Source organism: Lactuca saligna, chromosome 6, assembly GCF_052625555.1.
Source record: "Lactuca saligna cultivar CGN05327 chromosome 6, ASM5262555v1, whole genome shotgun sequence".
NCBI lineage: Eukaryota > Viridiplantae > Streptophyta > Magnoliopsida > Asterales > Asteraceae > Lactuca > Lactuca saligna.
The window spans coordinates 14,241,486-14,257,263 of record NC_136422.1 but is presented as its reverse complement, the minus strand read 5'-3'; the positions used below and the strand labels follow the sequence as shown (position 1 = coordinate 14,257,263).

The following is a 15,778-nucleotide window of genomic DNA, read 5'->3' as shown; positions in this document are numbered from 1 at the left end:
GTACCCTCACTTTCAGGGAGTTCAGAGCATGTGGAGCTCCAGACTACCATGGGGTGCAGGATCCCATAGTGAGTAATAGGTGGTTGGCAGATGTTACCAACGCATTATGTACCAGTAGATGTCCCGAGGTGGACAAGGTCAGACTAGCATCCTGTCTTCTGAAGGACATGGCACGAGATTGGTGGGAGGAGATCGGGCATGTTATCGGAGATGACACATCTCTTGATGCGATGATCTGGGCTGATTTTACTACCAGGTTAATAGCCAAGTTTGCACCGGTTATTGAGGTGTATCAGTTAGCTAGGGAGTTTCAGGATCTCACTCAAACTATAGAGATAGTGGCGGAGATTACCGCCAAGTTTAGGGAGAGGGCTCTTCCCGTTCCTTAGTACGCAACTGATGAGGAAATGAAGAAGGACCGTTATCATGAGATGTTGCGGAGTGATATCCGCCAGTTTGTGAGCCGGGCCAGCTGTAAAACGCTGGATGATATGATTGCGAGGGCTCGTGAGAGAGAGAGAGAGAGGTATATTTGGAGATGGAGAAGAAGAGGAAGCCAGAGGCGGCATCTGGCACAGGGAGTTCGGGCAAAAAGCCTGAGGTATCGGATCACAGATCTAGAGGACAGCAAAGCAACAGTCGGTGTGGCAAGTGTGGGAGATTGCACGATGGGGCATGCAAGGCAGCGAGTCCCGGTTGCTACAAGTGCGACCGGACCGGGCATATGAGCAGAGATTGTATAGCTACTACCACCACCACCACAACATATTATTTGATTTGCTTCCATTGCAACCATAGGGGACATAAAAAGTCCCAGTGTCCGAGTTTGGAAGCAGCGGGGAAGGTAGCGGCACCTGCCCCTACTACTTTGAGGATTACAGACGGCCGTCAGGGCCGTGGTGAGGTGCCAGTGGCGAAGAGTAGAGCTCTGCAGATGACAGCAAAGGAGGCGCGAGTGACTCCTGATGTGGTGGCGGGTATGTATTTTCCTCTTTTCTTTCTGTTGATATTGATTGTTTCTCATGGTTATATGTTTTTGTATAGGGTTGTTCTTAGTGAATGGCATTTCAGGTACAATATTGTTTGATTCGTGGGCCACCCGATCATTTGTTTCACTTGCGCTTAGCAAGAGGTTTAGTAGAGCTCCGGGGGAGCTGGATTGTCCACTTGAGGTTGAGATAGCGAATGACAGGACTGTTAGGGTAACGAGAGTACATAGGGGATGTTTGATGCAGTTATTTGATGAGCAGTTTTCAGTAGACTTAGTTCCTATTCCCCTGCGAGGGAATAAGGTTATAGTGGGTATGGATTGGCTAAGCCCCAGTGGAGCTGTAATTGATTGTGAGTTGCAATTAGTGAGGGTTCGCACTCCTATTAGGGGAGAGTTAGTGATTCAGGGCGAGAGGCCACATCGCAGACCAGTTCCTTGTTCAGCAATGACAACGAGGTGCTATGTTCAGCAGCGTTGCGCAGGGTACATCGCCTATGTTATAGATGCCCGGGAGAAGGGTAAGGCGACAGTAGATGATGTACCAATAGTGCGAGAGTATCCGGACGTATTCTTGGAGGACTTGCATGGGATATCTCCAGAGAGACAGGTCAAGTTTCGAATTGACCTGGAACCGGGTGCGGCTCCGATAGCCACGGCACCATATAGGCTGGCTCCTCCAGAGATGCAGGAGTTGTCTACGCAGCTGCAGGAGTTGCTTGAAAAAGGTTTCATCAGGCCGAGTAGTTCACCATGGGGAGCCCCGATCCTATTTGTGAGGAAGAAGGATAGGTAACACCGTATGTGCATAGATTACCGGAGTTGAACAATGTAACGGTGAAGAACCATTACCCACTCCCGAGGATAGAAGATTTGTTTGACCAGCATCAGGGAGCATCTTGGTTCTCCAAGATTGATCTACGGTCGGGATATCACTAGATGCGGGTCAAGGATGAGGATGTGAAGAAGACCGCTTTTATGATCTGCTATGGTCATTATAAGTTTGTGGTGATACCATTCGGGCTCACCAACGCTCCAGCCGCGTTCATGGACCTCATGAACCGCATATGCAGACCGGTGTTGGATCGGTCAGTGATAGTGTTCATTGATGACATCTTGGTTTATTCCAAGACTTAGGAGCAGCATGAGGAGCACCTGAGAGAGGTGCTAGAGATGCTGAGGAGGGAGAGTCTGCTCGCGAAGTTCTCCAAGTGCGAGTTCTGGTTGCACGAGTTGCAGTTCCTTGGACACATCGTCAACCAGAAGGGTATACTATTAGATTCGGCCAAGATAGAGGTCGTGATGTAGTGGGAGGTTATGAGATCTCCATCTGAGATTCAGAGCTTCCTAGGACTGGCAGGGTACTATAGGAGATTCATCCAGGATTTCTCCAAGATAGCAGTTCCGCTCATTCGACTGACCAAGAAGTCGGTGGTTTTCGCTAGGGGCCTGAGCAGCAGGCGACATTTGAGACCCTCAGATAGAGATCGTGTGAGTTGCCAATTCTTACCCTGCCAGATGGAGTATAGGATTTTGCAGTCTACTGTGACGCTTCGATCACAGGTATGGGAGCGATTTTGATGCAATGAGGCTATGTGATACCTTACGCCTCTAGACAATTGAAGCCTCACGAGGCTAACTATTCGACGCATGACTTAGAGTTGGGGGCAGTAGTTTTTGCCCTCAAGATATGGCAAAATTACCTCTATGGGGTCCGTTGTACCGTTTACACTGATCATAAGAGTTTGAGGTACCTCATGGATCAGCCGAATCTGAACATGAGGTAGCGCCGATGGTTAGACATGGTAAAGGATTACGATTGTGAGATTCTTTATCATCCGAGCAAAGCCAACGTTGTGGCCGACACCCTGAGCTGCAAGGAGGTAGCAGCCCCGATCAGGGATATATATCTGAGAATGATAGTGATTACTCCATTGTTGGAGCAGATTAGAGAGGCACATGTTGAGGGCCTGAAGGAGGATAGCCATAAGTGTGAAAGGATTGTTGGCCGAGTAGCTTCCTTTGACTATGACAATCGAGGATTGTTAACCCTTCATGTGAGAGTTTGGGTACCGTACTGGGGCGGAGTACGACAGGTGTTGATGGACGAGGCTCACAAGTCTCGGTTCTCCATCCACCCAGGGGTGACGAAGATGTACAGAGATCTTCAACCCGATTATTGGTGGTCCTGAATGAAGCAGGACGTAGCTTGGTATGTGGAGAGATGTCTGACCTGCAGGAAGATCAAGGCAGAACACTAGAAACCCCATGGCAAGATGCAACTGTTAGACATTCCCGTGTGGAAATGGTAGGATATCACTATGGATCTCATCACTAAGCTTCCCAGGACCGCACGTGGAGTTGATTCAATTTGGGATAGTGGATCGGCTGACCAAGAGCACGTATTTCATACCGATTCACGAGAGTATATCGGCCGAGAAGCTAGTCGATATTTATGTGCACGAGGTTGTGGCATGGTATGGAGTGCCTGTATCAGTAGTATCAGATCGAGACGTCCGGTTCACTTCCAGGTTTTGGAAGCGGTTTCATGACGAGATGGGGACTCGACTTCACTTCAGCACCACTTTCCACCCTCAAACAGACGGGCAGAGCGAGAGAACGATTCAGACTCTCGAGGACATGCTTCGGGCATGTGTTCTAGATTTTGGTGGCAGTTGGGATATGTATCTTCCATTAGCGGAATTTTCGTATAACAATAGTTACCACACCAGTATTAACCGCCCTCCTTTCGAGATGCTTTACGGGACGAAGTCAAGGACCCCGATTTGTTGGGGCGAGGTCGGTCAGAGGCTCATCTGGAGCACTGAGGTGGTGCTCAAGACCACAGAGTTGAGGTCCGTAGCAGACTGCTGACTGCGCAGAGTCGGCAGAAGAGTTACGCCGATAAGAGGCGTTCGGACTTAGAGTTTCAGGTGGGCGATATGGTCCTCCTGAAAGTGTCACCTTGGAAGGGTGTCATCAGGTTCCGGAAGAGGGGCAAGTTGGGGCCCAGGTTCATTGGTCCCTTTAGGGTTTTGTCCCGGGTGGGTCAGGTTGCCTACCGTTTGGATCTTCCAGCAGAGCTTAGCCAGATCCACAACACTTTCCACGTCTCTCAAGTGCGGAAGTGTTTGGTGGATGAGTCAGCAGCGATACCATTGGAGGATATTCAGGTTGATAGTAGCCTGAATTATATCGAGAGGCCAGTTGCGATCTTGGATCGGAAGATGAAGACCTTGAGAAACAAGGTGGTCCAGTTAGTGAAGGTGCAGTGGCAGCACCGGAAGGGTTCAAAGTGGACGTGGGAGACTGAGGAGGAGATGAGAGAGCATTATCCGAAGTTATTTTCAAGATCAGTAGCAGCAGACTTCGAGGACGAAGTCTAAGATAAGTGGGGGAGAATTGTAACGCCCCATTTTTTATATGTAATTTAAATGAAGTGTTTTTCCTTTCTTAAGAGGTACTCGATGAGTCAGTAGCCCAACTTGTCGAGTAGAGGAGGGATTTGCACGCATCTTTAGTAGGCGACTCGATGAGTCTGTATCCCGGACTCGGCGAGTCCGCTAGTCTGGATGAAACCCTAAATCCCAGGGTTTGCACCCTATTTAAACGTCATTACAGCCTCCCACCCCAGCCTCCAACACGTTTATAGCATGTCTCTGTAAAACCCTAGTCCTCATTGTTGAGATTGAGTGTTTTAAGATAGCTTGGGAGTTGTAGAAGAGAAGGAAGGAAATAGGATCAATAGAAGAGGAAGGAGATCCAAGAACTAGCTTCCATCTGCTTCATATCCTGGTAATAAAGTTATTACCTTGCTTATTCTTCCACTAAACCCACTTTATTGCTTGTTTATGTCTCTTTTGGAGCCGTATATGATTCAAACTCGAGATTTGAGTTCTCCTTAGGATGGAGACCATAGATCTAGATGTTATTGAGCGTTAGAAACTCAATATGGCTACCTTTATGCATATATAGCCTTGTTCCAAACCCTAAGTGCTTAGTGTTGGACGATTTTGGTGTTTTAGCCCCATTTGTGTGTGCATGCACATAAAGTTGGAAACTTTACGTGCAAAACCATCCCTAGAAGCCCAAATCTATGAATTGGATGCACTAAGACCGACTAGAAGCGACTGTATAGTAGTGGCATGCAGGAGACTCAACGAGTCCACGCCGTGACTCGGCAAGTCCAAGGCAATCTTCTTGCCTCAAGAACAGACTCAACGAGTTGTTCATACAACTCGGCGAGTCACAGTTTGGACGTGTTCATATGATGAAGGAGAACTCGACGAGTTATTCATACAACTCGGCGAGTCGGATGAAGTTAGATTTGACGTTAACTCGGAAGAAGAACTCGTCAAGTTGTTTCCAAACTCGACGAGTTGAAGCGAGTAGAGGATTAGAAAAGGTGTTAGGGACTCAGCGAGTTAGCGGCCCAACTCGGCGAGTTCGGTCAACTGAAAGTTGACTTTGACCAGGAGGTTGACTTTGACCAGGGGTAAATTAGTCATTTTACCCTGAGAATAGTTATTAGTATCTGATTTAGTATCTATGGAATTTGTAGCTGGGGAGTTCCGGAGCAGCAGTCAGCCAATTTTATATTTAGCATCTCAGCAGCCAGCATTACGAGGTGAGTTTTCCTTTTAGTAGGAACGGGTCTACGGCCACACTGTCGACCCGTTTAGTTAGTAGTAGTTATGTACTTTGGTCTGATGTAGTAGATTAGTGTGCTTGATGTCTTTGTGATTCAAGCATGTATTTGTATTATGTGTTCCGGAATTCAAACCGATGCAGCATGCTTTATATGTGTTTATGTTAGTAGTTATGTTATGTCATGCTACGTTCAGTTAGTTTCCGGACTACGATCCGATGCAGAGGTGAAGGCCCTAGTTAGTTCCGGACTTCGGTCCGATGCAGTTTCCAGACTTCGGTCCGATACAGAGGGCAATGCCCTGGTTAGTTTCGGACTTCGGTCCTATGCAGTTTCCAGACTTCGGTTTGATGCAGAGGGCAAGGCCCTGGTTAGTTGTGGACTTCGGTCTGATGCAGTTTTCAGACTTCGGTCTGATGCAGTGGGCAAGGCCCAGTAGTTGCTTTATATGTTATTGCATGGTATGTGGTAGTTTGGGGGAGCTCACTAAGCTTTGTGCTTACAATTTCAGTTTTTGGTTTCAGGTACTTCCGCAAGTAAAGGGAAGAGCTCAAGATGATGGCATGGCACACACCATAGCTTCAGTTTATCCTGGGAGTTTTTATTCGGATGTTTTGATATGTTTTGACATAAGTTGATTTGATATATTCACTTTTACATTTGAGACATGTGATTCGTGGTTTTATTATATGATGATTAACTTCATGGTTTTAGTAATGTTTAAAACAAAAAATTTTGGGTTGTATTTTTGGGACGTTTCACTGTCTTTGTGAATTATGCCGTTATATTACTTTGTGTTTATATTGACTTATGATCGGAGGGTCCATACCGAGTAGTGAGACTGGAGGGTCTTCACCGAGACACAGGATTGAAGGGTCCATACCGAGTCGTGAGACTGGAGGGACTTCATTGAGACACATGACCAGAGGGTCCTTATCGAGATATAGCCATGTGAGGCTAATTATTTGTGTGTGTGGTATTTTGGGGAACTCATTAAGCTTTGTGCTTACAGTGTTTGTGTGAAATGTGTTTCAGGTACATCTCAGGATCATGGGAAGGCACCGGCATGATTGTACACACCAATTTGTTGATTTGTATTTATGAGGATTCTAGGATATTTAATAAATAATTTTCCAATGTTCCGTGTTTGGGAAAAATTCAAATTGGCTTGATAAATACTAAACCATGTTTGTTTGGAGTTTTTGAAATTTGAAATTTTTTAGTGTTTACACAAAGTAAGTAAGCACAGTCACGGTAAGACTAATAATGCACATTTAGGAAACATGTGAGGTCACGATGTTTGTTTTAATGTTATATGTATAAATAGGATATATATATATATATATATATATATATATATATATATATACAGACACACACACACATACATTTGGGTTTTATATGTCCTTTACTCTTTTGACTAAAACGTCAACAATTAAATTTTAGGAGTCCTAATCTTTTGTCTCTTAATTAATCTTATCGTTAAATAAAACTTACTTTATCTTTTAGTATAAAGACTAGTTTGAATGTGTTTAAAAACGACAAAAGATAAGCAACCAAAATAAGGAACGATTTTAGAACATTCTGGAACTTCAGGTTCCACAACGTGGGGAATAAACAACTATGTCGTCGAACACAGAAAACATGTGAAATTATTTTAGGGTTCTTAACATCAAACCATGATATGGCCAAGAGAAGACCACGACCAGGGGATGAAAACAACCGCGATCCAAGTTCAACATCAACTGAGCCCATGACGTGGTGGAGGACCAGCCAAGACATGACGAAGAGGTAAAACGACTCAATCATCATTTTTTAAGCTTAAACCAATTCGATTTTAATCATATAAAATTCCTAAGCAATTTAAAACAATTTAAAAAATAAATCCAACACATACAAACCCTAACATACAATCCAAGACAAAGTCTAAGTGCAATAGACTAGAGTTAACCTACGCTTTGATACCACTGATGGGTTTCGAGCCTAGGCAAAGACCAAAATAATGGGCAGTAGAAACACATTTTTGATCTAATAGACTCGACATAACATATCAAAATCAATAATCTATGCAACTTATAGGACATAATAGATAGAATCATACCTTTGCATTCTTAGTGGGTTTCTTCTTTTAACGAGCCAGTTGATTGGACTACATAATTCAACGGGGAGTTCCTCTTCTGTAATCACACCCAAAAAACAAAGTAGAAAGCAAATCTCTCGAACTGTTAGCTGCAAACCGAATCGAAAATTCGATTATGGGACAGGTCATGGCGTGGTGATCAAGGTGCCACGTCGTGGGACTGTATTTAGGGATTCTTTAGGGTTTTGATGATACCGAACTTTGATAATCGAAAGGTATTTTTTACAAGTGTTAAAACCGGATTTGGAGGCCTTTATATATAGGGTGTTGATTTGAAACCCTAAAGATAATTACAAAACATAATAATAATTATCTATAGAATTCAGATCATTCTGGAATATTTCATATTCTTTTATTTTCTAATTAATTAATTAAATTATTAATTAATTAAAAAAAACAAGTCCCTCATATAAATATCTTTTCAGTTCTGCTTTATATTGTTCTTGTGTGTAACCAAAAAGGACAGTACTACTTATAATAATATTACCGGTCTTTGTTATGGCCATGGGCAAGTAATCTTCATCACTAGAACCGGAAGACCCATTGCCACCCGAACAATTTTTCACAGGAAATTGCTAATACCAATTTTCATAACAATATTAACAATAAACAAGTGTATTGTGGTAGGAGACATACTACTTATATATACATATATATATATATATATATATATATATATATATATATATATATATATATATATAGGCTTATGTTATTTTGTTTTTACTAACTATTGTGTGTCAGAATGTACAAATCTAGACCACCGGATGAAATAGAATCAAATGTCATGATCTGAGGATCTATGATACTACAATAGGGTACTATGTACCATATAATCATACAAATTTTAGGATAAGGGCATTTTAGTCAATTAACCTATATTAAAAAAGGAAATTTTCGGATTTTTATGGATAATTAATTCTATTATTTTTAAAAATCTTAATATTTTAAATTAATTCAAATTTAAAAATCTGATTTTATTCTGTCAGAATTACAGAATGTCAACCATAAACTAGTAAATATATTTTCGATTTTATTCTTGCAGAATCTATTTCCAATGCATATATTTTTGATAATTAACCTGATTTAAGAATTCTAGATATTATTTATATACATCCAAGTTGGGTCTATGATTTTATTCTTAATACACTTCCGAAATAAAATACAAATTCATACATATTCTTACATACTAATATCTTTATATATTTTAATATAGTTATACATATTCTAACATATTCTAACAGAATATCCACTTGATCTTCGCATATATACTGGTTGTTGACCTCGATTCCAAATATTTCTCTTGTATGATCAATATTGAATTTCTTCTCTATGCAATTCTGAAAGAGTAATATACATTACTTGTTAGTATTACCACTAAACAAATATAGTTGTTAACAAATATTCTCAAAGACATTATAACAGAATGCATTTATATAAATAAATTCTAAAAGAATACATTACAGAATGCACTTAAATCATAGTCTTTTCTTCTATATGCATAAACATTCTAAAGCATGTATAAATGTATTCTGTCATAATTACGAGCAACACATGTTTTATGTAATGTTTATATTCTCATAGAATGAACATGTGTTTGCATTCTGATATGAAAAAAATTAAAGAATAAAATTTGAGTTCATTCTTAGAGAACAATCATTTTAAAAGAATAAAATTAAAGCTTCCCTGCCTTTTTTGGTTGTCTAGGTCTGATCCAATTTGAAGGATTACATGTGAAGAATATTTCCCTTTTTCATTCTGAAAGAATACTAGCCTCGTTAGGTTCAAGTAATTAGTAGTTAAATAAGTAGACCATAGCAAATAAATGGCTCATGTGTAAATATGAATGAAATGTGTGAAGATTGGCATTATACCTTTAAAATAAGAAGCTTATACAGGCATTGTTGAAGCTCTTTTGAAGCATCATCATGAGAGAGCTAAATGGATTTTGAAAAGGCTTTGATGGCTAAAAGGGCTTCAAAATTAAATCAACATCTTCTTCTTCTTCAGAATCTAGGGTTGTTACTGGAGTTAACAATGAACTTCATTTATGGGCTCAACCAAATGCTAAGATTGAAAGTATTTTTTATATGGTGTAATTACCTGCTAAGCAAACCAGTCCTTTATCCCCAATTCTACAAGAATCTAGATTCAACATCATCTTCTTCTTCGTCACGTATCAAGAACCACCAGGTGTGGTGGCGATTCAGGCGAGACCTTGAGGCAGCAGTCGCCTCGCGTTCTTCCTTTCCCCCTTGTCAATCACAACAGTCCTCTCGCACATCTTTTCCTCTTCCTATCTACCCTCGCTGCCAAACCTTACATATCTTCCTGGAGCTTAGACAATCCACCTAAAGTGACAAAAGAGGAACATATAACAGTTTTGTGTATGAAAAACGAAAGAGATATACCTAAAGAGCTTGAAGGCTAGAGAACTTAAAATCGAGTTTTTCGCCTGATTTAAAATCAATAGACGATGTTGAAGAGGAAATTTGTTTATGATTTTAGGGGTTGTTGCGGTTGTGGTGGTCGTGGTGTCCGATGACTTTCGTGATTTAGGGTTAGGTTGTGAAGAAGCGGAGCAGAAGAAGAAGCCAACCGATGGTGAGTTTGATTTAGGCTAATCTGAATTTATCTTTGTTTATTGCGTGATATCAGGAATATTAAGTATTTACCATAATTAACTATGCAAAGATTACTATAATACCATTAATTGATTTATTTAATGATTTATTTTTTTTCCTAAATTCCTATTGGTGCATTCATGCACACAATAGTTGCTAGAAACATTTGAACATACACACACGTGTGTATATATATATATATATATATATATATATATATATATATATATATATATATATATATATATATATATATATGACATCACTATCGTCAAGAATTCACATAACTATATTTGATCTAGAACATTGAAAAGATAGACGTATTCGATTTGTGTGTAATTTGAACTTGAAAGCAACCAAGGTGATTAATCCAAAGAAGTTGATATGATGGTTCATATCTACACTAAAGCATGTGTAGTCTAGTGCAATATATTGTATAGATTTCTTGATTCAATGTCATTGTTTTCCACTAAAAATTTGCACTCAATAAAATTCTTTATAGGAATTCAATTTTTTTACCACTACAAAATTACAATCCTTATCTGAAATCTAAACATACTATACATAACCGTAGAACCTTTAAATAACCCAATTTTAACAGTCCATAATGACCGTACGAATATAGTCTGGAATGTACGGGTGTTAAATTTCGAACTCGGAATCTACCAACCACCACCAATTTCGAAATAGTTATAAATACTCTAGAATGCCACATTCTTGACCAAGTGGTTATTTTACAAATTTTATAAAATGCTATTTATATTGTCCAAAGAGAGAGATATTTGATAAGGCAAAGATAGTCTTTTGTTAACGTTTGGGGACTAAACCCAAAATATAATCAGATTGTCGGTTTTTCATCCAAAAATAGTTTTATAGACGACGTAGCTTTCGTGATACCACAAGGACGAAAAATGTGTTATTTTATTAGATGATTGTAATGTAATTTTCTAATGTAATGAATCAATATCATTACCAAATCACCTAACATATATTATGAATAACAATTAGAATAAACTCTGTCGATTAGATTATTCATCAAACCAAAGCGGACCACCTATGTCGTGTCAGTTGATCCAATTAAATTGAGCAAAAATAACATAATTATTTTGTTTAGACACGTTATTAAATAACAGTGACGTTTTAATATATGACTTATAAAGAATCGGTGAAAAAGACCTAGTGTGTGGGAGCTTAGTAACATCCAGCTGTTCTCTACAACCATGAATGAAAATGGGCTGACTATATTCGTTTCAAAGCTCCATCATTTTTCCCATTCCCACGATTCAAACTTTAAGCTTATGGACGAAGTAAAACCATGGCGTCAGCATGAAGTAATTAAGCTTCCAGTTTTCATGCTTCCATGGCTACTTTAACAAATCACACCAACACTTATCCCGACACACCCACATAAAAATATATAATTACATCTCCCATTCTATCAAAATATCAACGAATATAGCAAAATATAATATCAACATAAAAATAATTTGTATGGAAAGGGGAATATTCATTGAATGGCTAGAAAGAGAAGATTTTGGTCCTAGGTAATTAGATAAAGTGGGCCCTGAAAACATGGACAAACCGCGTTCCACACATGACAACAAATCTCTGTCTCCCATATTAACAAAAAAATGTTCAATACTCAACACTACATACTATACTACATGAACAAGTGCATTTTATAATTTTTTTTAGAGAAGGGACACATGTCATGCCTGTGAATGGTCCAAACAAAGTCATGTCTTGATGCAAAGATTATAAAGATATAATAAATCTATTAAAGATTTGCTGAAGTAGACTGAAATTGCTTGGAACCCGCCTTTACAAAACTTATAATATATTATAATATAAATCCCTTCCATTATATCCACATCTATAAATAGTTAAGTTAAATACATATCTGCGATTGCAAATTGATAATATTACCTTAAAAACATGAAAGAAACCATGCACAAGGGTGGTACTTCGTCGGTCTACCGGGGTGTCAGAAAAAGAAAGTGGGGAAAATGGGTGTCCGAAATACGTGAGCCCGGGAAGGATTCACGTATCTGGTTAGGGAGTTTTGAGACGGCGGAGATGGCGGCAGCCGCCTATGACGCGGCAGCATTTTACCTCCGTGGCGGTGATGTTTCCAAACTTAATTTCCCGGAAAGAGCAAATGAACTCCCGAGACCAGTCTACTCAACTGCAGAATGCATACGCGTGGCGGCCCAAGAGGCCGCCACGCGGTTCAGACCCCTGGTCATGCCAGAATACGGTGATGACCAGGGTGGATCTGGATCTGTGTCTGGGTCAGGTCATATGGTCCCGGTCAATATCGGACTTTCGCCTAGTCAAATTCAGGCGATAAATGATTCGCCACTTGATTCCCCGAAATTTTGGATGGAATTGAGTGATGTTTTTATTGCGGAACAAAAATTGTATTTTTGTAATGCTGCTGCTAACTTTGATCAAATGGGTGAGTGGGGAGAGATACCTGAGTATCCTCTCTGGGATTCTTATTAGGAAAACTTAAAAAAAAACAAAAAAAATGGGGAGTTACTTATGGTTAACATATTTATCTATCATAAGTGGAATAAAACCTATAATGTTTGACCTTGGGTATGGCCCACAAATTTCATGAAGAGCTGATTTTTTTAAAGGCTCATTTAACAATACTACTAGCAAGGGCGAGTAGGTTAGGAGAATGAATTCTTTTGTGTGTGTTTATTTTATTTTATTTTTTTTCTTTTTCTTACGATGTAAACAACTTTATGTAATATGTAATATGTTTGATTTCTATCAGATTATATATTGTTGTTAAAATGAGTCTGATACTCTGATTCAGCATAATATATATAAACAAAGCAAACTTGACACATTGTTGAAGTCTAGTAGAGTACATAGCAAGGTTTGGTTGAGTGAAACAGAAAGGGTACATTTGTAATTTATAAAAGTTAAAGGTGGAGTCTACTAACAATTTTATATAGTGGGTGCAAACTAACTCACTCAACATGTGACATGCCTCCTCCGGTTTCAGATTTTGTCCTGAAAATCAACAAAACGAATTTTAAGTTTGAAAGAAAATAATATAAAAGATTGAGAAAGGAACAGAATATAGACACGTGGCACTTACTTGTGATCAGAAGGATTTGGCATAAGCTCATAAACAATAGTTGCAACAACATCTCTCTTCAACTATACAATTCATAAAACCAAAACTATGAACAAACACAAAAGAAAAAGAAAAAGAGAAAAATTAAAATCAACTTACCTGAGTGGCTTCACCTTTTAGCCCAATGTATTGTATTCTAGATGTATCTCCACCATGATTATCAGGAAAATGCAGGGTCAAATTTCCAATTCCTTGAAACCTAGAATATCTGGTATTGAAGAAAGTATAAGTATTATATATTTTTGCATATTATATGTACAAGAAACTAACTATTCACCTTGTCTGATATTCCAAGACTCCTTGTAAATTTTCTGCCAAATCCCACTCCTAAAGAAAATGTAAAATGTATTAAAAAGTGTAAAGAGTTAGAAATGATCAATCTTGTGATGTGTTTAGCCTGCATACCTGAATAGCTTGCATACTCTGAGCATCTGAAAAGTCGATTCCTTCTCGATTGATAAACCTACAAAATTCCATAAGTGGAAAAGTAGACAAAGGTAAAACTTTAGGGTTTGGTTTGTAACATTTTGAAATTTTTGTATAATAACTTTTTAACAAAGCTATATAGCTTACGCCCTCATCTTTGAAGGACTTGTTCCATCAGCACCACCAACAATTGAAATGCTCTTTATCTTAACATCTGAAGTAAATCTGTCACAATCAAAACATAAAACAGTCAGCTTACAAGTACTGTAGATAAACATGATACAGTATTACAACTTACGGGATAAATACGATTAATTCAGGATCTCCCTCATTGCTTTCCAAGAAACCCTGTACAATAAAGAAAGTTTCTAATCAGATATAGATGCAAATGCTAGACAAATGACTCTGTTAAGGATCATAGAATGCAGAGTTAGCAGTGACTTCACCACATTGAAAATCCTCCATTTTGATTCATGTTAAAAAGAGCAAATTTATGTTACTGAAGTTAAATGTAGCATTCATTAAAGATTGAAGTGACATGCTTCTAAACACTAGGGCTCCTACTAGATTTAAGTTTATTGGAAAGAAACAAAAAGATAATATCCCCCTGTGTCTAGTTCTTTGACCTTAATCCTTCCATTGCCAGTTTCTAGGGTTTATAATTCTAATCAATCCCCAAGCTTTTATGAAACAGCAGACAATGCAAAAGAAAGATTGAAAGTCTTTAAAGAACAATTACCTCTGAAGAATTCAGGCGCTGCTCCCAAGCTTTGAAAACTGATTTAACACTTCCGGGAACAGCCTCATTCAGTGCAGACACCTTTAGAATGCAATTAAAACGAAATAAGTTCAAACTCATTCTCAGATTCTACCAGAAGATCATCCATAAGTTTCTACCTATGCCCAAAAAAACGACCTAATTTACTATAACCTAAAATCAGCCTTTCCGTTTTTTGTTTTAGTTTCGCCTGAATAACATATCCAAGCATCGTAGTTCAAAAACGCTGAAGATATTCGCCAAAACAATCGGTAACACCAAAGAATGGCCGAGTCAATGTCGAAGCGTGATCATCTCAAACGACGACAATGATGCCAGAATTATCGGCATAGTTACCTAAGATGAAAGGGGGGAAAAGACGCGAGCGAACCTTGGGGATGTCTATGTGTTTGTAGAGAGACCAATCGGATGAACAATCGTGATCTTCGCAGCTGTGATCATGCAAGCACGCCATATCTTTCGCTTAAAATTTCTGTAAAGGGAGGGAGGCAGGCAATCAGAATCTGAACGGCGATGGATGATCTCCAGTAATCTCTACTCGACGGTTCGACACCGAATAAATTCGGAGTTCGTAAAAGGAAAAAGTAAAAGCCGTCACGTATAAGTGTGTCGATATTCTATCATGTTTTATCGACTATGTTGAAAAAACAGAACTCCTAACAAAAACAAAAAAAAAAATGATATATCAATAATAAAAAATAAAAATAAAAAGAAAAAAAAAGAAAGAAAAACATCGTACAAGGAATGAGAAAACAAATGGACAACAAGTTGCACCATTAAACCATTTTTGTATGGTAAAGCCAATGTTTTTAAAGACGACGTCCATAGATCTAGATGACATAACATTGTTATGCCTATGCATCATCTATTGTACTATGCTAAGAAGTTTCACCGCATTCGTACACAAGGAAACCAAACGTATTAAATACAAATGGTATAAACGCGTGTTGATTTTTCCATGCATGATTTCTCATGTTTTGTGACCTTGCATGTAGCAGCTTTCAATGCATCCCACCGTGA

The 15,778-nt window shown here is 39.0% G+C and overlaps 1 protein-coding gene, 1 long non-coding RNA gene and 1 pseudogene across 2 annotated transcripts; 1 reads left to right on the top strand and 2 right to left on the bottom strand.

The window, feature by feature from the left end:
• Positions 1-9,377: 9,377 nt before the first annotated feature.
• On the bottom strand, positions 9,378-10,142 carry LOC144999604 (uncharacterized). The gene is made up of 3 exons (XR_013660921.1): positions 9,880-10,142; positions 9,651-9,801; positions 9,378-9,534 (listed from the first exon to the last, which is right to left on the bottom strand). It is a non-coding gene; the product is annotated as an uncharacterized LOC144999604 (long non-coding RNA).
• A 2,151-nt stretch (positions 10,143-12,293) lies between these two features.
• On the top strand, positions 12,294-13,041 carry LOC145001345 (ethylene-responsive transcription factor ERF022 pseudogene; annotated as a pseudogene).
• Positions 13,042-13,211: 170 nt separating this feature from the next.
• On the bottom strand, positions 13,212-15,351 carry LOC145001344 (PITH domain protein (DUF1000)). The gene is made up of 9 exons (XM_078960717.1): positions 15,129-15,351; positions 14,720-14,800; positions 14,279-14,328; positions 14,128-14,205; positions 13,960-14,017; positions 13,832-13,881; positions 13,654-13,762; positions 13,516-13,577; positions 13,212-13,427 (listed from the first exon to the last, which is right to left on the bottom strand). The coding sequence occupies exons 1-9, from the start codon at positions 15,210-15,212 to the stop codon at positions 13,385-13,387; spliced, it is 615 nt and encodes a 204-aa protein (XP_078816843.1). The 5' UTR covers positions 15,213-15,351; the 3' UTR covers positions 13,212-13,384.
• Positions 15,352-15,778: the final 427 nt, after the last annotated feature.

Coding starts and splice junctions, on each gene's coding strand:
- LOC145001344 (XM_078960717.1), bottom strand. CDS start 15,212: ATGGCGTGCTTGCATGATCACAGCTGCGAAGATCACGATTGTTCATCC. Junction 13,882..13,959: donor AGAGTATGCAAGCTATTCAG/GTATGCAGGCTA, acceptor CATTTTCTTTAG/GAGTGGGATTTGGCAGAAAA. Junction 13,763..13,831: donor GTCTTGGAATATCAGACAAG/GTGAATAGTTAG, acceptor CTTCAATACCAG/ATATTCTAGGTTTCAAGGAA.